At 37.3% G+C, this 26,065-nt stretch overlaps 2 protein-coding genes across 2 annotated transcripts in view; one reads left to right on the top strand and one right to left on the bottom strand.

Annotated features, from left to right (window-relative positions):
- The window catches only part of LOC138000382 (uncharacterized), a 2,836-nt gene extending 1,294 nt beyond the window's left edge, over nucleotides 1-1,542 (bottom strand). Inside the window, exon 1 of the mRNA XM_068846747.1 lies at nucleotides 1-1,542. This exon is cut by the window's left edge and continues 1,294 nt beyond it. Coding sequence (XP_068702848.1) covers nucleotides 1-1,488 — 1,488 coding nt within the window. The 5' untranslated portion in view covers nucleotides 1,489-1,542.
- LOC138000380 (sorting nexin-25-like) lies at nucleotides 1,533-25,787 on the top strand. Its single transcript, XM_068846746.1, has 21 exons — nucleotides 1,533-2,555; nucleotides 4,896-5,282; nucleotides 6,065-6,431; nucleotides 7,110-7,146; nucleotides 8,665-8,747; nucleotides 9,029-9,076; nucleotides 9,260-9,338; nucleotides 9,925-9,977; nucleotides 10,555-10,725; nucleotides 11,755-11,865; nucleotides 12,226-12,311; nucleotides 12,644-12,688; nucleotides 13,052-13,091; nucleotides 13,665-13,690; nucleotides 15,623-15,693; nucleotides 15,968-16,034; nucleotides 16,870-16,996; nucleotides 17,753-17,807; nucleotides 18,072-18,124; nucleotides 23,525-23,572; nucleotides 24,764-25,787. Exons 1-21 carry the CDS (start codon nucleotides 1,678-1,680, stop codon nucleotides 24,914-24,916), a joined length of 2,985 nt encoding a protein of 994 aa, XP_068702847.1. The 5' UTR covers nucleotides 1,533-1,677; the 3' UTR covers nucleotides 24,917-25,787.
- Nucleotides 25,788-26,065: the final 278 nt, after the last annotated feature.

Raw genomic sequence — 26,065 nt, 5'->3', positions numbered from 1 at the left:
GCCTGTTCGGCCGCATCGATGAACATAGTCTTCTATACTGTCAGGCAAATCATAGTTTACAACATGCGTTACTTCTGGAAAGTCAAGACCTCGTGAACCGACGTCAGTAGCCACCAAGACATCAACTTTGCCATCACGAAATGCGCTAACAAGCTTAAAGCGATAATCTTGTGATTTTTCTGAATGGAGACCAGATGCATGGAACTGTTCATCCTTGAGTAACCCGGCGACATAGTCCACATTCTGAATGGACGACGTAAAAACAATTACAGGCGGAAATGGAGTGCTTCGCAGGACTTGGAGCAGTTTTGCCGGTTTTTCGCAATGATACAAAAACATGACATTTTGTTGTATAGTTGGGGAAATCAGACCAGCAGGTCCTACTTGAATTGTTATGGGATTAAGCACTGCCGATCTTGCCAGTCTTTCTAAAGATTCTGGCATAGTCGCAGTCCACAATAGTGTTTGCCTGGCTCTTTCAGAGCCAGTTGCTAGGCCAACGATCTTCCTTAATTGTTCTTCCATTCCCATACCAAGCATTTTGTCAACTTCATCAATGACCAAATAGGATACACTGTCCAAATTGAGAACGCCACGTTCACACAAGTCTAGCAGTCGCCCAGGTGTTGCTATGACAATGTCAACTCCGCTCTTCAATTGCTTTACCTGCTGATGGATTGGTATGCCACCGCAAATACCAGTTGCTTGGTATCGAACGGCGACAGATGTCTCTTCTGGAAAGGTCACGTTGTATCTTTGAGGTTGGTAGCTTTGCATCCAATGCGTGCCTTGACTGTAGTTATCTCGAGAACTGTACGTGGTGTTTAGATTGTTTGAGGCAGTCATCTGAATGTCCTGGTTTTGCGTGATGCCAAAATTGTTAGTGCTGGCTAATGGTAATGGCATCTCTCTTGGGTTGGTCGACATATAGTTTAGTAATCCTGACACGTGATCCGAGACTTGCCTCATAAGCTCTCTTGTAGGAGTTAATATCAGAGCCAATGGACCCTCTTCTGGTAAACATGGATGCCTTGTTTTCAGGAACATGCACAAAGGCAGCGTGTAAGCCAACGTTTTACCTGAACCAGTCTCCGCCAAACCAATGATGTCTCTACCGCTCATTACACAACTCAGAGCTTGCATTTGAATCGATGTCGGCCTTCTATAGTCATTATCTGCCAAGTATTGTCGAAGTTCTGGAGGTAAATTCAAATCTCTGAAACTTGTAATGGGTCTGGGGCAGTTTTCCCCTTGAATCTCGATCCCATTTTGCCACCTTATTTCATCAATTTGTTCATCAGAGAGCTGAGAGACACTTGCCTGTTCATGGTAGTACGATTTCATCAAGTTATCTTCCCTTTCAGCGCTAGCTACTTTTCTTTTAACAGTTTTTCTGAGAGGGACAAATGTGTCTCTTTCCGATTGTTCGGCCATTTTGAAACCAAAACGACTACATTTTAACAGCGGCTTGCTATAAGAAAGTACCATCGCGCACGATGAGCTGTGTACTGCCGCTGTGAACGCAGGCGCTGATCCAATGTTTTCACGAAAAGGGGAAAGTACGCTGTTTCAAATTGTGGGAATCCCTCCTTGAAAATGGCTAAAGTCTTTCTTGACGGCTCACAGTGTTTGTGTTTAAGTCTTTTTATATCACCGTGAGCTGATACTATACGAAGGATGCAAGTTTACCTGGTGAGCGGTTGTGTCTTCTTGTTCGCTGTGCTGTGGCAAGTCGGCTTTCTTCAAGTTCTCTTCTCAGCCTTATGGAACTGTTTCGTTGCTGTTCTGGGGATTTTCTCCGGCATTATGCTTTACCTTCTGTCCGGAAAGCAGCGAATTCCACCGACACCAAAGCTTTCGAAGAAAGTCGAAACTGTGAGTCGTTACCTTGCCAGGTTGACTGAGACCCAAAGCCATTTGCCTTACAAGCATAAGACCCTTGTCTCTCGGCCGGTTGACAAGACCATCCAGGAGGTTTTTGATTTGTTTATTCGCGATTTTTGCCTGTCATGGTTCCGTGATTTAGGGAAAGATGAAACTGCTTTCGTTGATCTATTAACTGAAGAACTCTGGATCATTACATCGAATGTTGTTGAAAGACTCAAAGGCGTGGATACCGTGAAGTTTCTCTCCAACGATGTTGTGGAAATCCTTAGCAAGCACTTCCAGCAGCTTCGTCTCGCAGACACACGAAATTTCTCCGACAATGCACTGCCTTTCGTGCTCCATCCATGCCTCAAGAGCAGAGAAGACGAACTCAATTATTTGCGTAAGGCCTCTGAAGTTCTCCTCTACTGTCTATTGCCTCCCAAGAATTCTCGTTGTACAGCCATGCGGTATCTTCTACGTGAAATTTTAGCCTTTTCTGTTTTTCAGCCTCTCGCTGACATGATCTGCGATCCGGACTACATCAATCAAACCCTTCTTGTCCATTTGGAAGCGAAAGAAGCTCTGACAGCTCAGCATAAGCAAGGTTATGCTTATGCAGAAACATACGAAGATTTCATTAAAATGATTAATGGATCAAACTCTGTGGAAGCCTTGAAGCAAATCAGGTATTCAAGAATCAATTTTGTTGTGTCACGAAATTCCTTGATTGCACTCACATGATAAGACGGCCATGTTGGTGCCAAAACAATAGAAAAATGTAGGTCAAGTATGCATAATAATAGAGTCTAATTCCCAAGAGACTTTTTCACTATTGTTCTTTCCACCAACATGGCCACCGTGACATCAGGTGCAATCAAAAATACATTTACCATAGCCATTCATCATAAAGGATGCAAATACCAGAGCCATCCCCATCATTGCTCCTAATTACCTTGTTAACTCCTCAGACTCCCCCAGTTCAGGGATGGAGCTAAAATTTTGTAAAGATGGTAACATGCACTTAACAGGCAGAAGGCCCAGTTTGACACGCCTCTGGCGTGTCCCTTCCAGATTGGTCTGGGGGCATACTTCCCTGAAAATTTTGAAATTAATTTTAGACTCTCATAAATGCATTTTCCTCGATTTTAGGAGTTAAATTCAAGGCCATTTGTGATGTTTCCACACAAGTTCTTGTTGCCTAAGTTTTAATAAAAAAATGTCTCTTTGTTTGAACATGTGCCCTCTGTGTCTCGTGCCAATTCTGCCATAGTAATAGCGCTTTCTTTGAATTTTCACTCGGCCCGCCAGAGTTTGATGAAGTAGCTTCAGCAGAGTTGAAGAATTTCTTTATACCAAGTATCTCAGAATCACTTTTCCTCCTACTTGTCACCGACATTTCAGCTTATACGATATGGTTGAAATACATGAACTGCGGGTTTACATTATTTGACGTACAGGAAGTAGAAATACCGCTAGCCAATGAGCTTTTTACCAAACACACAAGATCTTGGATCACGTTTTACGTACCCTTGTAATGAATCAACCTTTGGGACATTTCTACAACCAGTCTCCGTCAGTACTGTTTGAGTGTGTAGTACATTTCTTTTTTCGTAAATTATAAAATAGATGACAAATCCCAAAAACTCAAATTAGTTACTTGATCACCCAGAAATTTATTGGGAATAGCCAGCGATTTTTTCCGGCTTCTGGGTTCTATCTACATCCCTGCCCAGTTGACGGGTAAAATCATCTGGTGTTAGACAGAGTAAAATCTGTTGATTATACTACCAGGAGTCAATGTGTAAATTATTCCTTTTTCAGAAATACACTTCATGAACAGAGTACTCATGCTCAGCATACTGTACACGTACAGTAGAACCTGTTTTTTTGATAAATTCCCAAGGGAAGTGAGATTTGAAGGAGTTTTGAATGACAGTGGTCAATTTTCTGGGCCTGTCGGGAGTCAACAGGGAACTGCTCAAGATAAAAGGACATTTAAGATACATGTAGGTTTGATATGACAGGGAATATGATCAAGCCTTGATTATCCCAACTCAAAAGGGACCAGGGAAAAGAGTCCAAAGCACAAGGGGTCTTGACTTGTTGTGATTCAATTTTTTCCTTGGTAGAAAATTTTTCAAACCAGTTCAATTTTGATTTTCATTATTGTAATCTGAAAGAAAGGAACAAATCGACATTGAAATAGTTTAAACTACATTAATTTTACAAGGGGTGCAATCATGCAATGGATTTATTTAGCGCCAGGCAGTAGTCAAATTGACCAGCTGTTGACATGACTTTGTGTTGTTGTTTTCATTATCCCGACTTACTTTCTTTTGCTAAACATGAAAAACTGCCCATATGAAAAACTCTGATGACCTCCTAAAACCTTAACCCATTGACACATGGACCACCCCCACTGAAGAGTAAAATCGTCTGGCATTAGCCAGTCCCTCTCCAAGGGGTCAATAGGGAGCTTAAGATTTTACGACGGCGACAGCAACAACAACTGCGCAAAACAATGATATCACTGACTGGTTAAAAGGGCATAAATAATCGTGCTGCACTTGCAGCACGGATTTTAGGACAGATTCTTACGGTACTCTGCATAAGGACGACGTGAAATTACCAAATTTGAGGTTTTAACGACAACGTGAGCATGCAGCAGAGAATCTTTCATTCTCTATATTGACTTTGTAACTGCTCGTATTAATTATTTTTACGATACTTCACCCAAATTGTAAGAAGTGAACGAGATAGAACAACCACGAAAGAATTATGATAAGACAAAGTGATATTTGGAGGTGATGTTTTTGTTAAAGTCGCCGTCGTAGGTCTTAAGGTCCCTAATGGGTTAATGAAACCACTGTGAAAGCAATCCTAGCTTCACTCGTGTTGTGAAAGGTTTGTATTTTATTTTAAAAAGCTGCTATCAACTTATGTTTTCCTTTTTCTCTTTTTTTCTAATCCTCAAGTTTTTGTTAATACAAATATTTTTTTATTATTTCTCATTAATTTTTTTTAAGGTATCACGTCATTGCAGAAATTATGCAGGCTACCACCATTAATAATTTAAAAGGAATTGACCAGTTTGGACAGGATGACAAACAAGGCAAAGCAGTCAAGAAGGATGCTCGGCTAAGAGCTCGCAATCTCAAACGCTACATCAACCAATGTACTGTTGCCAAATCCCAGTGTGAACGACGCATCAAACTTCTCGGTGGTCCAGATTACACCAACCATGGGGCTGCAGAAATGAAGCAAGCCAGGCAAGAGAAGCTCAAGCCATCTCAAAAATCCGGCAAAACTAAGTCCAAAGTACTGAGTTTTAATGAAGTCATGGAGAATAGCTTGGCCAGGAGTTTCTTCATGTTGTTTCTGCAGAATAAAACCGGGAGCAAAAATATGCTTAGGTGAGAGATTATAAAATAATTATTAGGGAATTACCAGTAACAGCCAAATCATTGAGTAGGGTTTGGATTCCTTTGATACACAGGAGCTTCCACCCTTGGCAGCCAGTCCCTACTTGTAGGTGAGACCTCTGCAATGGCTATAAGCAAGTCCTGGCAACCCAGCTATGATTGTGATCTTAAGTCAAAGTGATTTTACAGCTGGAGGTTGATTTGTAATTTCTTTGTCTTTATTTTTGATAATGAATACCAGACACAATCATGAAATCATTTCTCCTGAAAGCAAGTTCAACCAACCGGTAACAACTACATTAAATCAAGCAAGGCTGTTACCCAGTTCCAGGTTGGTGGCATCAGGGAGGTGTTCTGGGACAGAGAAGTACAATCATGTATATAGGTATACAGGTTGTGCCTCTGGAGTAGCCACCACCTTCATGTAAGGCATCATTGTGCTGAACCAGAGACAATGCAAAAGGAACAAGGATAATCAGGGATGTAGCTAAAAATATTCATCTGGTTGAAGGTTCTATTGAGGTGGTAAGTTTGTGCTCCAGCTCAGAGATGGCAAATCCTGGTACCGCAGTGTACATGTATTTACAGCTGACTAGATGTACATGTACAGTGTACTGTGACCTTTTGTCGCTCACTGGCTAACAAGGAGAAATGCAAGTGCAGCCACAATGAGGCCAAGAGCCTAAAGGTTGTTGCTTGGTGCCACAAGAGGGGTGGTTTCCATAGTCCTGATTTACCATACATGTAATTACATTCTGCTATGTTTTTTGTAGTTTCTGGATGGCAGTTGAGAATCTCAAGCTGGTCAAACACACCGAGCTTGACAAGAGTGCACAAGAAATTTATCAAGTCTATGTTGCACCATCTTCAGACAAATCTGTTAAGTTGGACACTACACTCATCCGAGGAATGGAACAGTATCTGAATGGAACACATGGCCTACAAGCTTTCTTTGATGCACAGAAAAAGGTCTTCAACAGCTTGGAGGAGAAATTTTATCGCAAGTTTGTGTTGAGCGGTGAATATTCCATGTTTGTTTGCCAGTCTGAGGCAGAAATGGATGATTTGCGTGCTCAAAACAGAGATGATGACGATATGGAATTCAACTGGAATGAGGATGCAGATACCACAGATGATGATGTAATATGCCATTAATTTTTTTAAGATATCATCATCATCATCATCATCATCATCATCAGTAGTCCGATTTTATAACTTGGCCATCTGGCCCCATTTGTTCGAAAGGTGGATAGCGCTATCCACTGGATAAATCACTATCCATTGGATAGCGCAATTGGTTTCGCTATGACTTATCCAATGGATAGTGATTTATCCGGCAGATAGCACTATCCATCGTTTGAACAACTGGGCCCTGGTCTGCGGTTTAACGATGATGATGATGATGACATTAAAGTTGATGATCACTTTGTCAAATCAATTTACTACTGATGCACCAATAGGGCATATGATTCAAAAAGAAAAGAAATTTATTTTTTTGAGTGGAGAGGAATACCAGAGAACCCAAATAAAACCTCCTAGAGCAAGGGCAACAAGTAAAATTATCCTTTGGAAATCCTATTGGGAACATGATGCTGACAACATTTGTGAAACTAGGCGACTGTTCTTTCAAGTGAGCCATTGTTGCCTCTTGATAAATTAAAAAAACCCTCAGCTGATGTTAGGAAGTTAGATCTGGTGGATGGAGGCTTGCTTCACTGACACATTTATTCAGTGGCAATGTGAAGCAGATAATCAATGTACCTTTTTATGGTTTATTAATGTGGAGTTTATGACAATAATTCTTAACTTGACTTGCAGAAAGAGGGGGATGAAAGTGATGGAACTCCGAAGTTAGGTTAGATGAATTTAATGCATCGAGCTGTACATTCTACACAACAAAGTGCTGGGCTTCTGATAGGATGCAGAGAAGAATTTCAGAAAAATTCATCCATGTTATGAGGAAAATATTCTGGATTTTGTGGAAATTTCGACAAAAATCTTAATTTATTTAATTAATAATAATTAAGCCTCTCCAGTGCATTGGACATCAACCTACTGTACATTGTAGCAGCTTGAACAAAAATAATAAGTGGCTTTTGACCATGTGAATACAACCTAGGGTACTTGTCTGGCTATATCATTATAATTTTGCTGTTATATTAACTGCCAAGCGGCGATCCTTTTTCTTCTATACGGGTACCTCTCTGATAAAAAAATCATCCTTATTATGACAGCAAATCGACCATCCAGTTTTCTTGTTTATTAAGTACATGTATCAAATGCAGTTTCTTTTCTGAAAGCACTTTATTTGCTGATTTGTAAAAATATCATTTTACTTTATGCTTCTCCTCCAATAGAAAAAATTAATTGCCCATTGGTCCACTAGAAAACCATTGTACAGTAAGAACAAAGCTAGTGTCCAGGCTTAGTGGGAAGTGCCAAAAGATGCATTGAATGCATGGAAAGTTAAAAACCACCTGCAAACTTATTTTGTTCATGTTGAGGAAAGTAGTGTTTTTAAAATAGTCAATGGAGTTTATGCTTGTTAAGATGGTAAGCAGCTACATGTACTTTCTCACTGATATCAAGCATGCATCGGTAAGATGTTGTAAAGACTTTTAAAAACAAATTGAGGTAAAAATTATCGGGAAAAATGCGCCGTGTGTAACCAACATAACCTGCATCACACAGGTCACATTTAAATAGATAAACAAGGGATTAAATGTGACCTGTGTGATGCAGGTTATGTTGGTTACACACGGCGGCATTTGTATTAACGCGTTGATGAGCACAAGAATGTGTCTTCCTCCATTGGAAAGCATTTCCGTGTGGAACATTCCTATGTGCCCAATGACCTTATGAGGAATTTTACCATCTTAAAAAGGTGCAAGAGCAAGTTTGACTGTCTCATTTATGAAATGTTTTTAATTAATGAACTGAGACCAAGCCTCAATGTACAGTCAGACTCAATTCATGCGAAAGAGTTTTATTCCTTTTTTATTCTTGCGTGTTTTTAACACCCCCTTTTGTACATCCTCATACTTTACATACTTTTACTTCTTAGTTTTATATTTATATGTATGCAAAATTTTATCTTCACTTTTAAGCTTGATAATGACCAAAGTTCGGTCAAAACATCGAACATTTTTCCCGATAATTTTTACCTCAAGATGTTGTAATATTTCTATGCGGATCTTCTTGATAGCATCCTGTCAGATGCCATGTGAATGGAAATGTAATCACCTTTTTCTGTTCTTTTGGATCAGTGAACCATGCCAGTAATTCTAGGAAGAATTTGAGGAAATTGTAAGGTGCATGTACCCAACGCGAGTATTATTTTTGTCAATTGAATGAGTAGCATGTTATTCATTAGGAAAGAAACCAAGCTCAGTCGAGGAGAGAAGTGATGCTATTGTGAATAAACTGGAGATTCTGGATAAAAAACTTGCTTCAAAGGTAATAAAAGTTTTTTTTTTCAGTTGACCCTTGAACCACCATGTTTGGTTTTGGGGGAGGGGGGGAGGAATATGGTCACCTCGATAAGCGTTAAACTTGAGCCCATGCCTTGGCGCACATGGAGGAGTGGACGTTCATACAGTCGTACAGTGACCAAAACCCAATTTTCTCGAACAGATGGGTTACCATAGTTGTTTTCTTAATGAACCCATGGTCTCTGCGCACTGCAGAGCTCTGCTATTATTAATTTAATAATCATGTGTATTTTGTGCTTTCCACAGACACAACAACTCGAAGTTGTTAGGAGAAGTTATGGAGCTGAAGTTCAGGTGGTATATTATACTAACTACAATAGCCTATGTACAAAAGAAATCATCACTATCAGTCTTATCTTCAGTGATTTTCTTTGTCCATTACGGTATACATGTAATTCCTCAGTACAGAGGAAAAACAAAATTATTTTATGCAACAATAATTGAAGATTTTGCTCTAATGGATTTTTTTTTTTGTAGGAAATGGAACAGTTAGAGCAGGAAATTGAGAAAGTGAAAACTGAGCGAATGCAACTAGAATTTCATGTGGAAAGAACAGGTAAAGTGTCGACCCCTTGCATGTTCTTCCAATTTCTAAAGCCAGACGATCGATGGGGGGGTAGTTCAGTACTCAATGGGCCAAAGGAAAATAAAACGTCAAACATGTCCCTCTGCATGTTGACGGCATGTCGACATGTGTATTTCAATGGTGAGGGGTGAAGAAGGTGGCAGTAGCGGGTCAAGGGTACAATTATAGCTGAAACAACCCAAACCTTTACAAAAATACTAACCTTAGGCCTGAACAATAATATTATGCTTCAGATAATGTTTAGGCATTTTTGGTTAGCATTTTTGTAATGTTTTGGGTTGTTTCAGTTTTTACACCCGTCACCCCTCACCCCCAAAATACAGTAGTCACTCCACCCTGTGATCATAGATCTAAGGTACATGTAGAAAGCCAAAATACTGTCAAACCCAAAACCCTTAGTACATGAAAGGGACATCAAGCATCTAAAACTGTGGTGAAAGTCTGCTTCAATTTCGCATTTCGTGATTGATGTATTATTGCCTGGTACAAATTAATGTTAATTATTTCCTTTTTTTCCCTTTTTCTGATCTTATTTTGTTGTTGTTGTTGTTTCAAGATCAATGGTGCAAAAATTTGGGAAAATGGAATGTAGAGATTCCCAGTGTAGAGGTATGATATGACATTTTGTTGGCTATCGTCATTAATATTATTATTATTATTATTTATTATTTATTTTTTTTTTTGACGTTTTAGCATTTTGAACAAGTATTATGATGATGATGATAATGATTATTATTATTATTTTCATTATCATCATCATTTAGTTTGCTTTGGTCTCTTTTTTGTGGTCCTGCTGGCCTAAAATTATTAATAATTGTAATAGTAATAGTAATAATAATAATAATAATAATAATAATAATAATAATAATAATAATAATACATGGCTTATATAGCGCAATGCTTCTCAAAGATCCAGCGGCGCTTTACAATAATAGTGCTATAAATATAAATTAATTCAATTGGATAATGGAATGAAACTTAGTCTAGTAAAAGTCAATGAAAGCGAAAACTACAAATTCCTAATTAAAGAGATGGATTTTTAGTTTAGACTTTGTTTTTAGGTGTTCCACTAGCCTAATATTGTCTGGCAGGGTGTTCCACAGTCAAGGAGCCTTGTGTGAGAGCGCTGTATATCCATACATTTTAAGATCAACTCAATTTTATATTATTTTTTGTCTCATGTCAGTGGAACCCAGATGGTGAAAGATCAGCCCCAGTGTTTGCAGTTGTGGTTCACAGTACAGCAGAGAGTAAGGGGGCAAAAACGACAGACGGGGATGTGGCTAACAATTCTGAAGGCTGGGTTGTCACCCGCAAGTTCAAAGATTTTGAGACTCTTCATATCAAGCTGAAAGAGGTACTTCATCATTGTCTATTAAATTATTAATTATGATTTTTTTTTTTAAATAAAGCTTTGGGTGCTGACGAAAGTCACTACCAACTTTGTGTCTTTGTTATGGTTCTATATGCAGGATTTGTGTAATATCATTGTGTTTGTTAGGTCCCCTGGGACCAATTTTCGGTTTTTCATAGTCTTCCCCATGGCCCGCTCGTTTTAATACCTCGTGCATTCACTCAGAGTTTTCGCTTAACCGTAAGCTATCTATTGGAAGGTTCTTGCCGGTTTGGAGTACTTACCACTTGTGTAAGTTTTTGCCTTTCTTTACTGTATTGTTTTTCTTTATCTCTTATTTTATCCAAGGATTCCCCTTTTTACCTACCTCATTTGTACCTTTTTTTGCCATGTAGTTTTCACCCAACAGTACCATGTTATTGTGCCTTGGTTGACACTTCCCCCCAAACTCGACAGTAGGCTGAGTTAGCAACAGAATGGGAATGTCAGTGGCGACGGCACGCGCAGAAAAAACACCAATGAGAATTCAGAATAGAATAGACTTCCACTCTTTTCTTTTCTATTCTAAATTCTCCTTGGTAGTTTTGCTGCGCGCAACATCGCCACTGATGTTCCCGTTCTGTTGCTAAATCAGCCTAGTCTTGGCTACTGAAGGAAGTGTACTGTTAGTATCTCAAGAGCAAATACATGATAAAGGTTATAGAGACAATACAGAAGTTCCTATGGAAACACAGTATTGGTCAGAGTTACATGTATTTGGGAAATTTGGCACTGTGGACTGGTGTATTTTAGCATTGATTTTCTTGTTAACTTGCTTGCTTTTAGTCTCTTCCATTCTAGGGGTTAGTTTACAATCCATGCTACAGCTGTATACAGTGTATGATGATCCCCTTTCCACTGAGGAAAATAAACTGATTTCTCTCCTTGTCTGTCGCAACTCTTACAGCACCTACCATTATTGACCCGCATAAAAATTAAGATTAAATATAATTAAACGTATTGTTTAGATATCAAGGTGTTTACTTTTTGCAGTGTTGCGCTTGGTTGACTCGTGAACTGCCCGTGCCATCAAAAAAGTGGTACAAGTCAATTGACAATGATTTCCTTGAAAGATCACGAAAGGCTTTAGAAGAATATCTACAGGTAACAATCATTAATTGGTACATGTATAACTACATAATTATGCGTTAACATAAATTAACAGCATAATGTTGTTACAGTATATTATAAGAGGAGGAGTCAATAATATTGCAAATAGCTGTTTTAATAATCCTCATAGTTCACATGTAAATATGTACAGGTAGGAGATAACAAAAGATAGTGCCCTTGTGATTTTCTAAAAATAGAGGAGAATGTTCAGCCTTTGGCACCCAGTCTGCAGTCTGTATGATTACTAATTTTTCTTACAATTAATAAATAAATTTACATGTATGTAGTCTATATCTGGGCATTTTTCTATTATAGTATCGTAATTATTATAATTATTGATTTCTTTCTTGTCAGACATTGCTTGTAGATGAAAAGCTGCGCTTGAGTGAAGAGCTGTATTCGTTTCTTAGTCCAAGTCCTGAGCATCTGAAGAAGCAAAGGTACATGTTATTGTAGATAATGATTTGTGTATTAAAGATCTATGGTGGTGTTTTCAAAATTATTTATGAAGTATCAAATAATATCTATTTGAATGCTGTAAAAAATTAAAAAATGCAAAAAAAGTACTTGTGTCAAGAATTTGTCACCCACTGGACACCAATTTACAGTGTATGTGTCAAGGGTGTTCTCCAGACAGTGCAATCACAATGCTGTCACACTAAACATAATACTGCTGGCAATGATGGCTTCCTTGCGTAATGTGCTGTTATCCACAAATGGTTGACTGCCTTGCTAGGTAACAGCTTTCTATTAATTTTTTCTTTGATTTTAGTGAACCAACCAAGAAAGGGTTTTCTCTCTTGTCGGTCTTAAAAAGGTAAGGGAAAAAAATGCCCTGGAATGATATTTTTTTTTTTGTAGACTTATTCTACCAATTAATTATTTTTGTGCTTTTTGTTTTAATTGTGACCTGGGGCCCGTTTTTCAAAAGTCCTGAAAACTTTTCAGGCCTGAAAAGCCATTTGTGAACTTGCCAACTGCCTCTTGTGGAAAGCTGATCTTTTAACATTGTGTTCAAGGTAACAAAAAGCATAGCGACTGTTGAGTTTGATGACTTAAATCCTCTCCTTTCTTGAGATACAGAGGGAACTGTGACACCCGACAATGGCCCGTAAACGTATGGGACTTTCAAGAATCAGGCCCCTGTTTTTTGACATTCAGTATTTTTCTACCATTTAAGCTTGCCGTTTGACCTCATTTCTGCTGAAGAGGCTGATGAGGTATGGAACATCAATCATTAATCTTTTCTTTCATATTTTTAAAAAGCGACAAAACCTTTGAGTTTATAAAACATGTTTCGACAGAAACTTCTGCTGTACTCAGTTATGTAAAATACAAAGCAATGGAAGCTGAATTTATAATAGTTAAAATTAATACAAAAAGGCTATCGGTAATGTGAAAAATAGTAACAATGGGATGAAGCCAATAAAATCGTGAAATTTCAATGAAAAGGTTCTAAAAACAACACAATGTATTTAGGATGATTTCAGAGGATGTATAAAGTGGAAAGGTGTGTTGAGATGATAGGATGTTTAACCCCTTAGGAGATCTTGCACCGCTTAGGAGATACCCATTGATGAGTAACAAGTCATGGTCAAGCATTAGATGTAGGGTAAAAATAATCTGTAAGTGCAGGTCTTTAATGGGAGAGAAAGGGTTAATGGCATTGAACCGTAGTCTTAAACAGGGTAGTCATGATGATTCATGCACAATTTTATGGGTCTGCATATGGATTTGCTAAGCTGCGTTTACAAAGCATAATGCATCACTAATTTTTTAAAATTTTTTCTCAGGAAACAGGGCTCGATCAGGATGACAGGTACAGTACTGTAATTACTCAGAAATATTGACAAAAACAACTGCATAAATAATTATTGTCACAATGGGCAGAGAATGTGTTCCTGGCATTGTTCTGACAAAGTACTTTCACTCCCATGTCTGGTAATTCCCTGGCATTTGGAAAACTCACCAGTGAGTTATGTGTAAATGTTTGCTTTGATTTTCTCTTGAATGGTGTCACAAGAAAAGCTAAGAAATTAGAGGAAGGAAAATCTGTTGGATTCCTGGAAGTGCACTTTTCATACATGTATTACTGGTACTCTCTTTTCAGCAAACTCTCTAGGACCTTTATGGAAGCTAAGAAAATCCCCATGACTGAGCCTGTCCTGCATACCAAGTGTTTCTCCTGGGAACAGGATTTTTGATCTTTTTGTTGCATGGAAAATGGGGGAGGTGGGGGGGGGGACAGTTTCATTTTTTTCGGTCAATGGAAACGCTTGCTATGCAGGCTACAACAATTCATAACTCCTCGTGCCAGGCATCCAAGTGCTCACTACACTGACCGTGAAAATAGGGAGTAGAGGGGGGAAACAAGCCAACTGAATGCAAGATGATATTTGTCATGAGCTCGCCAGAAGATGGCTCATGACAAAATTATGCTGCTGATCGCTACAGCTCTTTTTTTGTTTCTTTCAAAATCAACTCCCAGTCAATTACTTCTGGCTGGGTTTGCGGTGCTCCGAGATCACACATGGATCGTATGGCGGCAGCTCTGGGGCCGCCTTCTCGTGCATTCAGTCCGATCCCGTTGAGCCGGTTGATCATGAAAAGCCCAAGTAGGGAGCGGTCAACTAAGCGCACATATACATTTACAATTTTTGATTAACCAGGTGCAAGTCAAGACACTGCGGGTCTTTGCTGTCAACTTCATTAAATAGCATTTATCTGCAAATAAAATGTTCCAAATAAATTAATAATGCAATGGATTTAATAAAGTTAACAGCAATTTTTTTCAACCTACAATCCTAGATGAATTACATTTGGGCGCTCCTCTACATGCATGACTCTCTTTTAGCTGCCATCTCATAACTTTGCCCCCTCCCCACATTCCCTCCAGTCAATGTGGACCCCAACTAATTTAAGCCGATGAAACTCATCATCACGAGTCTTTGAACATTCATCTTATTTCATTTTCATGTGCAACACACATATAGCCTGTTTTAGATAAGTGCTTGCATGTTTCGATCAAAGGGACTAGCTGTCACTCAAAATGATGTTACAGTAATTCATGACGCCCAAAATGCCCAAAAAGTAAAATGAAACATTGCAAAAATCACTTAAAACTGTTGAAAAACCTTAAAAGTAATAAATACAGCAAAAGGAAATAGAAGCATGGATGGACACAAATGGACAAGATTGAAACAGATTGCATTTGGGTAATCTTGAAAAAAGGTTGGCCCAACATAATATTTTAGTGGTTTCTACCAGAAAGTTCGTCCACTAATTCACCAGGTTTCAATGACTCAAAACATTGAGAAGGACCGACTATTTACAGATGCCGTGAACCGGCAATATTGAGTGATTCCTGTCCTGATGGATCTGGAAAGATTCGATGGGCTAAAACACTGATTGAATGAATGAAGTTTATGGCAAATTGCGTGGATAAAGGTCGGTTTTGCTCAGAAGTGTCTTGTTTGTGATGTAACAATAATTTTATCAGTAAAGGAATTCCGCATTACCATTTTGAAGTTTTAAACTCATGATTAACTAAAGATTTCCCCTCTTAAAACACCATAAATAATAACTTGACATAGCCCCGTTAATTAAATTTTGTCAAGGGTTGTGGATTTTAAATTTATGGAGTGATTGTTTTTATTGTAACAGCATTAACTATGTCAAACCCTTACTTTAGGCAGTACATGCAGAAACATCCTCATGCATTATTCACAATCTTTGCCTTGTTATTTCACAGTGCCTTGCGGAAAGATTCAATTGCAGAGCCGTTTTATGGCTTGATTGGGGAAATATTTGAGCTGAAAGGAGGTGTGTTTCCTCTTTATGCCTGGTATGGGGGGGATGTTCATCAGAAATGTTGAATTAAACCCCTAAAGGAGATCAATCTGGGCTCTACTCAAGATTTTTTGACCCCTAGAAGAGACCATAAATTATATTGAATGTATATCTTGTTAAAATAATTTATGTCTTCTGTTCTTTCTCATAAAGCAGAACTACAGTACATCATGTAAGGCCGTAGATAATTGATGCAAATTAATTATAAGTATAATTATGTAAACTAATAGTTGTCATTATTTTTTAGTGTTCAAGTGGTTGAGAAGAACTTTAATTGCATTTGTGCAAGCAACATTTGGAGGAACTATAAACAAGTAAGTCTAAGACTTGTCAATGACTTTCTAATTGGCTCAGTAACAGTTTATTACACCTTGCTCATCTGCTTTTTGGGTGTTAATGGACACGTTTATAATACACTGGCTGATGCATATTATTACTAATAATTAGTATGTACGTATGAGAGTTGGCATCATGGTATTGATGTATGTCAAGTAATGAAGGGGTACATTTTTCGAGCATTGGTCATGTAGCACTCGTATTGCAACAGAGACATCTATTAGAATGTATTTATGAGTGCTCGTATATTTAATCTCAAGTTATCCATCAGGGTCTAGGCTTGAATTTTGCCCTTTAAAAGAGTCTAACTTACCCTTGCTTGTAATTTTATGCTGAAGGAAAGCAAAATAATCTAGTCAATTTTGGAGGCTACAAATCTTGGAGAAACTCTACATGTAAATCTGATCGGAAAATAGACTGCAATTGAAGTTTCCCGCAATCCAGGAAAAGCTTAATAGGGCTTTGATCAACTGGAGTGTGAGCATAAATCTTAATACAATGGAAATTGGTCCATACAAGGACAGAGAAAAACTCTGACCATGGTCAGGGAACATGTTTGTCAACATACTTGTTGATAGTGCATACTGTGCATACACTTTCTTCGCACTAGTGTGTAACTTTGTCATTTGGCTTTAAAGCTTGGTGACTAATAAACCCTTTAAGGCCTGAAGGGCCTCCCATTGACAAATAAAATCGTCTGGTGTTAGACAGTAAAATCTATAAACTTTTGACCACTGGCATTAAAAGGGTTAAACATAGTGACTGATCAGTGATTGAGCTTATTGAAAGTCAGTCATGTAACCTTTCTGTCAGAGAAATTCATGGCATGGTGGAGTGGTTGGTGTCTGAATCAATGGTGATGTACTACATTCACTTGTTTCGCGACTCCATGTGGCCAGGAGGGGAATTAGCAAAACCCGCTGCACAGCCCTCTGACTCGGTATGTGAATTTTATTGCTTGCCTTCATCAATAATACATGTAGTAAATTATTTACTGTACACTATATGTTAAGGCACTGGGGTAGGACAGGCTAGAGCCTCAGTTTCTTGTGGGGAAATGGACCCCCCTGCCTAACAGTGTGAGGGGTGGCACCTTTGGTAAGTGGCAGCAACTCTGTCAGGGTTATGGCATCCGTCCTATGGGGCCTTCAGGTCAGGGTTATTAATCTTAATTCGTTATAATTGTAACAGTTGTTGTTTTTAGGCTTGGTATTAACAGTTACTTAAAGGTTATCTCATGATTTTGAATGCAAATAAGGACAAGTGAAGTAATTTTCTCAGAGTAACTAAACTCAGCAAGTGCAATTTATAGTCTGAAATTAACAAGTGCTTATTAAACCAAACTAAACAAGAAATCTTGTGGTTACTTAGTAATATTATACATGTACATGAACAAAAGGAAGGCAGAACAAGTGGAATTTTTGACAGCATGATCTTTAATTTTCCGTGACGTTCATTCAACTGATTGGTTGAAACAAATTACACTTTAATATTTAAATTTTGTCATCGTTCAAAAGTACACTGTATTTCATCTGTAAACTTTGATACGTGTGAAGAAATATTTACGAAGTATTTTGTAATGTTCACCTGCCCAGTGTTTCATGAGATCAGAAGCAACTCGTTTTAAGCCAATCAGAACTGAGTAATTTTCATGAATTTTTTAGACTATATGAATATTGAAGTATTGTTTTTGCAGGAAAAACTTAAAACTAGCAGGAAAGCAAGACAGAAACTTCTGAAGAATATCCCAGGTAAGACTCAATTCCAGGATTTTTTTTTAATCTGAGGAGGCTCAAAATCTATTTTCTTGAAAATGAGACATCAAGGACATTTCCTGGAATCTAAAGTTTGCACAAAAAATGTTCTTTCTCTCGAATTATCAATCAAATATAGACATAATTCCATGACTAACCTTCAAAAGTAAAAACATGCAGAAGATGACCATGAACAAAGACCCAACCATGTGGATGATTGTTTTCAATAAAAAGGTTTTGTTTCAATTTGTAAATTTTCAGAAATTCTTCACAACCTTGTAGGCAAGAGAAACAGTAAACTTGGAACCATAAAGGTATGAAAAACTCAAAATTTTGAACCAAAATTAATAGTTTGACACTGTTATAGCTTTCCTATAGCCTACGAGCAAGCTCTCCAAGATTTTGCTTGCAGGCTAGCTTTTTCATAAGGTCAGAGTGCGTGATACTCTGGGCCTGGTTGTTCGAAAGCCGATTAGCTTAATCCAGGATTAGCGTAAACTTTTGTCTCATGTTTTTAGCTTTTTGGTGAAAGTTTCTTTTGCTTATTTTTGTTTTTCAAGATTGACTTCTTCTAATGTAAATTTTTGCAGAATATCAGCGTTGAACAGCATTTAGGAGTAGAGAAATTAACTCCTCGGTGAATTTTTAATCTGGGGTTAGCGTTAATCAGCTTTTGAACAACCAGGCCCTGATAGTGCAATTTGCATCAGTAGAGAGGTAGATTGGAGTAAGAGTCCACGTGCATGCATGTATTCTGTTCAGAGGCCTCACACTTGAAGAAAATTTGGCCTCTAAAGTAGGGACCCTGGACTTGGAGCTTACATGTACAAGTAATATAATCTTTTTTTTTTTTTTTTTTTTTTTTTTTTGAATGTGCACTACGTTGCGACTTTTGTTTTTTTTTTTTTTTTTTTTTTTCACCATGATTTTATTTTATTTTATTTTATTTTTTTACAACACTTAGTTATTACGATACAATACTCACGAAACTACCCCTAATTACAAGTACGGACGATGTAACACACTACTGAAATTCCATTTTGTAATTATCTAACCTTACATACTATATAATACATACACTACTTACAATATGATCAATTAATTAGCTTATTCTACTTTCTATATAATACTTACACTATTTACACAAGGCAAAGCGGTTACAATTTTAGAGAGGTAGATAACACAACACATCACAAACACGATGCAAATACTTCAAATTAGGTTTTAGAGCTAGAGTTAATTAAATAACAAAAAAAAAAATAATAATAAATAAATAAATAAATAAATAACTAATACGGATTTTAATGAGCCAGCCACAAAACTTTCTCCACGTAGTATCACAGAGAGACTGTATCGGGTTTGAAAACTTGAAATATATATATATCATAATAATGGTTCCCATCTTTTCCAAAAATCTTGGAGCTTCTTATTTTTTGAAGCAATAAGTTTTTCGGTCTCCTGCTTAGCCTCTACTTTGTGTAGAAACAGATAAAACTTTGGAAGTGATTTGTTTCTTCTACACTCCCATATACATAGTTTACCAAGAATTATCAGATAATTAAGTAGATCATTTCTATTTAAAAAGCCAACTAAGACGTCTTTTAGAGATAAACTCAAATTTTCACCCTGAAGATTAGTCCACCAATTACAGAATCTCTTCCAAAAGGCGCGCGAATAGGAGCAGCCATAAAATAGATGGTACAAGTCTTCTTTGTAAATTGTACAAAAGGAGCAATGGTCTGTCTCAATTAACCCAATTTTGAATAATTTGGAATTGGTAAACAGGATGTTATTTAATAATTTATGCTGAAAAGACCAGACATAAGTTTCACCTGCAGCGTTGTATGGGATTGAGAACACTTCCTGCAGCGGGTTTGAAAGCTCTAAATCCGCTGATAGAGCCTTGAAACCATTCGGATATTTTGCTTTATTAGCAACCAGCAGAGAGTAGAACTTTTTTGACTTAGCAGAGTAAGTGTCGAATTCAACACTTTTACATTTAAAAGTCATGGGATCAAATTTCACCTTTGGGAAAGAAGAGAGCTTGTCCTTAGGCACAGACAAACGTAGAGCAGACCATGTCAAAAAATTAGAGACAAGCCCTGTATCCTTTAGATATTCAAAAGAACGTATATTATCCAAACTAAATAATAGATCGTTTAAATAAACAATTCCGCAGTCTACATACTTTTTATAGAAAATAGGTTTGTTATCAATTCTTATGTCTTTATTATTCCAAATTACATATTGGGCATAGTTAATATCAGCAAAAGCATTTCTAAAGTCTGCCCACCAGCTAAGCAACTGCTGATAAAAACTATTTAAGTGTAAATTAAGATCCCTTACATCATAATTACATTTTAAGAGCAGAGACCCTCCATATTTTTCCAAATGAAATACAAAATATGATTTCCATGGACCTACCCGCTCATCAAGAACCCTAGGAATCCAAGAAAGCCTTAACGCTTTAATTTGGGTTTCAAGATCCGTAAGATTCAGGCCACCGTTCTTCAGCGAGTTAATAACGGAGAGTCTGGTCACTTTATCTGGACCTTTCCACAAAAATTTATATAGCATCCTCTCCATTTGTTTAATAACTTCCTGTGGAGTTTCCAGTATTGTGGAAACATGTAGTAGCTTTGGTATAAGGAAAGATTTTACAATGGTCACTTTGCCAAATAAGGACAAACCCCTTAAACTCCATAAATTAATCGTTTTTTGAATGTCACTTAATCGTTCGTGGAAATTTTGTTTTATAATTTGGCCTTGATCACACGAAAAATGAATTCCTAGCGTTTTAACTCCAGTGCACCACTCAAGGCCCAAAGGTTTCTCTAATGAATGTTTACTTGCTCCAATCCACATCGCTTTAGTTTTTGAAATATTCAGTTTTAAACCAGAACATTTTTCGAAATTGTTCAGAGTTTCCATAAAAATTTCTACAGAGGATGTGTTCGCCAGAGTAGCAGTCATATCATCAGCATATAAGAGTGTTTTAATTTCATCATTACCAATTTTTATGCCTTCAATGTGTTCATTGGATCTAAGAGATAAAGCCAAAATTTCAATTGCCACAACAAATAAATAAGGTGACAAAGGGTCGCCTTGCCTTACACCCCTTTCCAACTTGAACTGCTCAGAAAATAACCCATTGTTTATCACACAGCTCGAGACATTATTATAGAAGGTTTTAATCCATCTTATCAGGGTTGGGCCAAAATTGAAGGCCTCTAGTGATTGATAAAGAAAATCCCATTCAATAGAGTCAAAGGCTTTTTCAAAATCTATGAACAGCAGAATACCTGATAACTTAAGCGATTCAGTATGGTCGATAATATCTAGAATCGAGCGAGCCACCTCACCAATGAATCTACCCTTGATAAAACCAGATTGATTGTAATGGATTATTCGAGGAAGAGCCTTCTTGATTCTATTAGAAATGACCTTAGAAGCCAGTTTGGAGTCAGCATTGACTAAAGAAATAGGTCTCCAGTTTTCCAAATACGTTCGATCTTTATCTTTTTTATCAATTAATGTGATAATTGCCTGTTTTTGTGAATTTGACATTTCTCCTGAGTCAAAAGAGTAGTTAAAGACATCTGTCATGAGCTCACCTATACAACTCCAAAAAGTTTTGTAAAACTCGGTAGGTATACCATCATTCCCAGGAGTCTTTCCGTTTTCAAAAGTATCCAGTGCTTTGACACATTCTTCAATAGTTATTCGACCTTCACAACTTAGGCTTTCTTCCTCAGGTAATTTTGGTATACTATCTTGACCAAGAAAGTGTTCCAACATACCGTGTTGCACCGTATTAATTTTCCTACTATATAAATTTTTATAATATTGTGAAGACGAGTGTAAAATTTTTTCATAATTGGTAGTGATAACTCCACTTAGACAAAGTTTCCTTATGTGTTTCCTTGTATGATTTCTTCTCTCCAAACTTAAAAAATACTTAGTACTCTTTTCCCCATGTTCATGCCATCTCGCCCTTGAACGCACAATTAATCCATTGGCTTTCTCGTCATAAAATTTTTCTATTTCAATTTTACACTCGTCCAGAATCTTTTCAAATTCTTCGCACTGATTTTGTTGAAATTGTATCTGTGCAGCTTGAAGTTTCTTCTGCAGACTTTCTTCTTTCTCTCTCTTAGTTCTTGCTAGCTCTTTTGAGTATTGCATCGAAAAAAGACGAACATTATATTTAATCCAATCCCAAGCAACTCTCATATCTGAAAATTCTTTCCCTTCTTCTTTCCAAATTTCCAGATTCGTTTTCATTAATTCAATGAACTTTTCATCTGACAGGAGTGATGTATTCATTTTCCAGAAACCCGGCCCTTTCTTAGTCTCCTCAACTCCCTGTAAATGAAGTACAATTGCTGAATGATCCGTTTTAATGGCTGCTATAATGTCTACATTTTTAATCAGGTCCTGAAGTGTGTCTGAAATGAGCCAATAATCTAATCTGCAGAAGATAAAGGGAGACTTTTGGGACCATGTAAAACTTTTTTTCTTTGGGTTTTTAACCCTCCAGATGTCATGCAAATTGAATGTCATTTGGATTTCTTCAATACGTTCAACAATTTTCTTTCTCGTCATCATTATCCCTCCTTGTTTATCCAACGTCGGATTCATAGGACAATTGAAGTCCCCTCCAATAATTATTCTATCCTCATAAGCGAGGTCTTCTTTTTTTAGGATGGCAAGCAGATGGTCATAAAATTGGGCCGCTTGATTATCGTTGTTTGGACCGTAAACATTGAATAAATAATAGTTTTCGTCATTAATTTGTGCTTGAATACCAATATATCTACCGGCGGGATCAACATAGTTTTGTTTAATTTTGCAATCAAAGCCGTTTCGTAATAGTATCGCAACACCTCTTGCATTACTGCTCCCATGGGCGAGCTCTAATGGTGCGCCCCATTCAGCTTTCCATTGTTTCTCAGTATCGCGCGTGGAATGCGTTTCTTGAAGAAAAATTATATTTGCATTTTGTTTTCTACACCATGCAAATATTGAACGTCGTTTTTTAAAGTTGCTCAATCCTCTTACATTCAAAGATAACATTTTGAAATCACAAGAACCCATCATAAGCCATCTTCAGTAATAAACTGAGGGGGGAGAAATTTGTGGCGGGCTGCTAACAATAACTATAACGTACATAATGGTTAAGGAGAATCTGCATCGTACAAAAACATAGAAACACACACATATAGAAACACAAATATAAGAGAGTTTTGGTGTGAAAAATCTTTGAAAGCATATTAACGAAGTTTTACTGAAGGAGTCTCGCGTCTTTTTCTCCAACAGCCGTCTCCGGTCCCAAACATAATATGTCTTCTTTTTTCCAAATAGGTATTTATAATCTTTCTTGCAAATTATGGTTTTCTATGACCGTCAAAATTTAGAACAACTCTCTTCGAAAGGCGTTGTCTCCTTTTTCAACAATAAATGTGCCACGTCTCCAAAAGTATCATTGGTGCATAAATTTTAAACAGAAAATTTATAAACTAAGTCGACCAGCGGTACAACATGTTTGCTTCAAGTCACTGACTCAAATCCAATACTTGCACTCAAGACTAGAAGCTCATTCAGATAGAAAATACAAATAATTCACACTTGGATTGGCTTTGAAACAGAAACTGGTTACTGGTAACTCAACTCAGAAATGGCTAATTTTTGCCTCTTCTCTTAATATTTTTCAGGTCTTTGAAGCATTCCAAGACATAAGAGTTACAAAACACCTTTTCTATGTGAGAGTTCCAAACAATAATTTTGACTTTTACATAAAGGGGCAGTGTCAAGCTATTTTAACTTTACTCTAGACAACAAAAAAAATGTCTCTGTGATAACTGGAAACCCCCCCCCCCCCCCCCCCAATTTTTTTTATTCATTACTAAGAACTATATAGTTGCACTAAAGGTGTTAGTTTTACATAACTTGAAACTAAAAACTTTGACATGTACATGAGGCTGCAAACAGGGTCACTTGTTTGGGTTATCAGAAGACAAGTTGACCCTTATTCCTGCCCAGTAAAAAGGAGAAACTGTCACTTATACCCACCAGCCTGTATTTTAGATTAATGTTTGTAAAATTAATTTTGGTTTAACGTAACATGTACTTATTGACTGAGTGGGAGGGCCGGACTAGCGCAGCCAGGTCTGTGTGCCAAGAACAAGGGCCAAATAATTATTTTCCTGTCCGGCCTGTACTAAACTCAGTCAATAAGCATTTTATCATATGGGCTCTTTGCACTATTCATGAGCACTCAGAATTTGAAGTTTGGACAAAATAAGTAACAAAAATTTACACAGACAGTTTATCTAATGAGTTGTTTGCATTTGCTTTTCTGGCTGTAAATAACTTGGATGTTTAAAAGCGACGAAATGTTCTAAAATCGCATCGCACAGAGCAGTACGTGTTCCTAGCAGGGCCGTACGGCTTTTCCCGGCCCTGCTCACGTACTGCCCTCATATGGGGATTTTCCCAATAGTTTTACAATGAAATCGCGTGGGGCCGTACGGGCCATGTGATAATAAATATTATTCCTGGTACCCTAAAGAGGGTTGCAGAGAAATTTCAGCAGGTTTAAGAACAACACTTTATAATTAGGCTGGTGATCTTTCAGAAATCATGTCCAATGGTCCGCAAACAGGCCCACTTGTTTGGGGTATCAAACGAGTGCTTTGGCCTCAAGACAGCTTCTGTTCTGGTGGTTAGGGTTAGGTGGTGATTTTGTCAAGACAAAGCTTTCAAGATTATTATTATTTGAGTCCGATATCATCATCATCATTATTATTATTATTATTATTATTATTATTATTATTATTATCATCATCATTATGATTATCATCATCATCATCATCATCATTATTATTATTATTAACTATCATTATCATTATAATACTTTAATTAATGACTGACATACATTTTCTGTGTTTTAGGTTCTGTTTGAGCTCATTGTGTTCACTCTGTGTCCAGAAGTAGTATCAGACGAAGTAAAGCAGAGAGCCAAGCTATTGCAGAATGCAGGGATTAGGGAGTTTCAAGATACTCCTGACAACAGCAAATCCACAAAACAACTATACAGTACATAAATTATTGTAACTCCAACTTTCCCCAGAGTGTACTTTGAAGGGTGTGGTCAGAAGATTTTGGGAGATAAGAATGCTACAATGTAATAATTTATTGTTATTTAATTTGAGAATGATTTATGAAGAAAACCTATCTTATTTCTTACGCAAAAAATTAAATAAAAAATGACTTCTGGGCCCAGTTGTTCAAAAGCCCATTAACACTAATCCCAGATTAAAAATTAACTGAGGAGTTTATTTCTCTACTCCCAAATGCTGTTCAACATTGATATTCGGCAAAACTTTACATTAGAAGAAGTCAATCTTGAAAAGTGAAAGAAAATTTCACCAAAATGTCGAAAACATGAAGTAAAAGTTTACAATAATCCTGGATTAAATTAATCCGCTTTCGAACAACCGGACCCTGGTTTGTTGTGTCGTATCCCTTGTATTTTGAAAATTAATATATAAAGAATTTCAGACCTACTGTACGTGTACCTTGGTTTTCGCACACAGTTTGCATAAAAATGGAGACCAATATTTACTGTGGGATGAGTTTAAGACACCCAACATACAGCTGGTTCATTGTTTAGGCTAAACATGTTTTGTGCACATGACTTTGTGCAAAAAGCAAAGATAAAAATAGGTATGCATTGTGTATGTGTGGTAGTGCAGTAACTTGACACAGGGCTTCATTCCATAACTGTCAACTGAGCTGCTTTTTGTTTTGGAGGGCATAACATGAAGCTCTGATAGTACATGATATTGTTTTGGTATCATAAATCATTATAGTGCCATGGTAGATGTCTTTGGTAAATAGCCCCCTGAGAAGACATGCAGTTACTAGTAAAATACTAAACCCAGAAAGATTCAAGAAAATAAATGGGAATCGAGAAACATTGGCTTCAAGGCTGACATGTTGATCATTTTCAAGTTCCCTTACAACTTATTTTTCACCACAAGTTGAGCGTGCACTCTGAGCGTCTGACAGCTTTCCAACACAAATAGTCCCTGAAGTTAACACCTGTCCGGCAGGGTTAGTATTTGGATGGGTGACCTCAAAATTGCGAACTAAGTAAGGTACAGATTTTGTTGGCCTGCCTTATGCAAAACAACTATCGATGCAAAAGTAAATAAATAATGATGCACAGTTTTAAGGAAGAGCACAAGGAC

The sequence above is a fragment of the Montipora foliosa genome, chromosome 4 (genome assembly GCF_036669935.1).
Source record: "Montipora foliosa isolate CH-2021 chromosome 4, ASM3666993v2, whole genome shotgun sequence".
Lineage (NCBI taxonomy): Eukaryota > Metazoa > Cnidaria > Anthozoa > Scleractinia > Acroporidae > Montipora > Montipora foliosa.
Note: the sequence above shows the minus strand (reverse complement) of the source record. Positions and strands in the feature narration are given on the sequence as shown.

What these genes read in the sequence shown, in the direction of transcription:
- LOC138000380 (XM_068846746.1), top strand. Translation starts at nt 1,678, where the DNA reads ATGCAAGTTTACCTGGTGAGCGGTTGTGTCTTCTTGTTCGCTGTGCTG. An exon ending in CAGATACCACAGATGATGAT is followed by an intron (nt 6,432 to 7,109) that starts GTAATATGCCAT and finishes CTTGACTTGCAG; the next exon opens with AAAGAGGGGGATGAAAGTGA. An exon ending in ACTTCTGAAGAATATCCCAG is followed by an intron (nt 17,808 to 18,071) that starts GTAAGACTCAAT and finishes GTAAATTTTCAG; the next exon opens with AAATTCTTCACAACCTTGTA.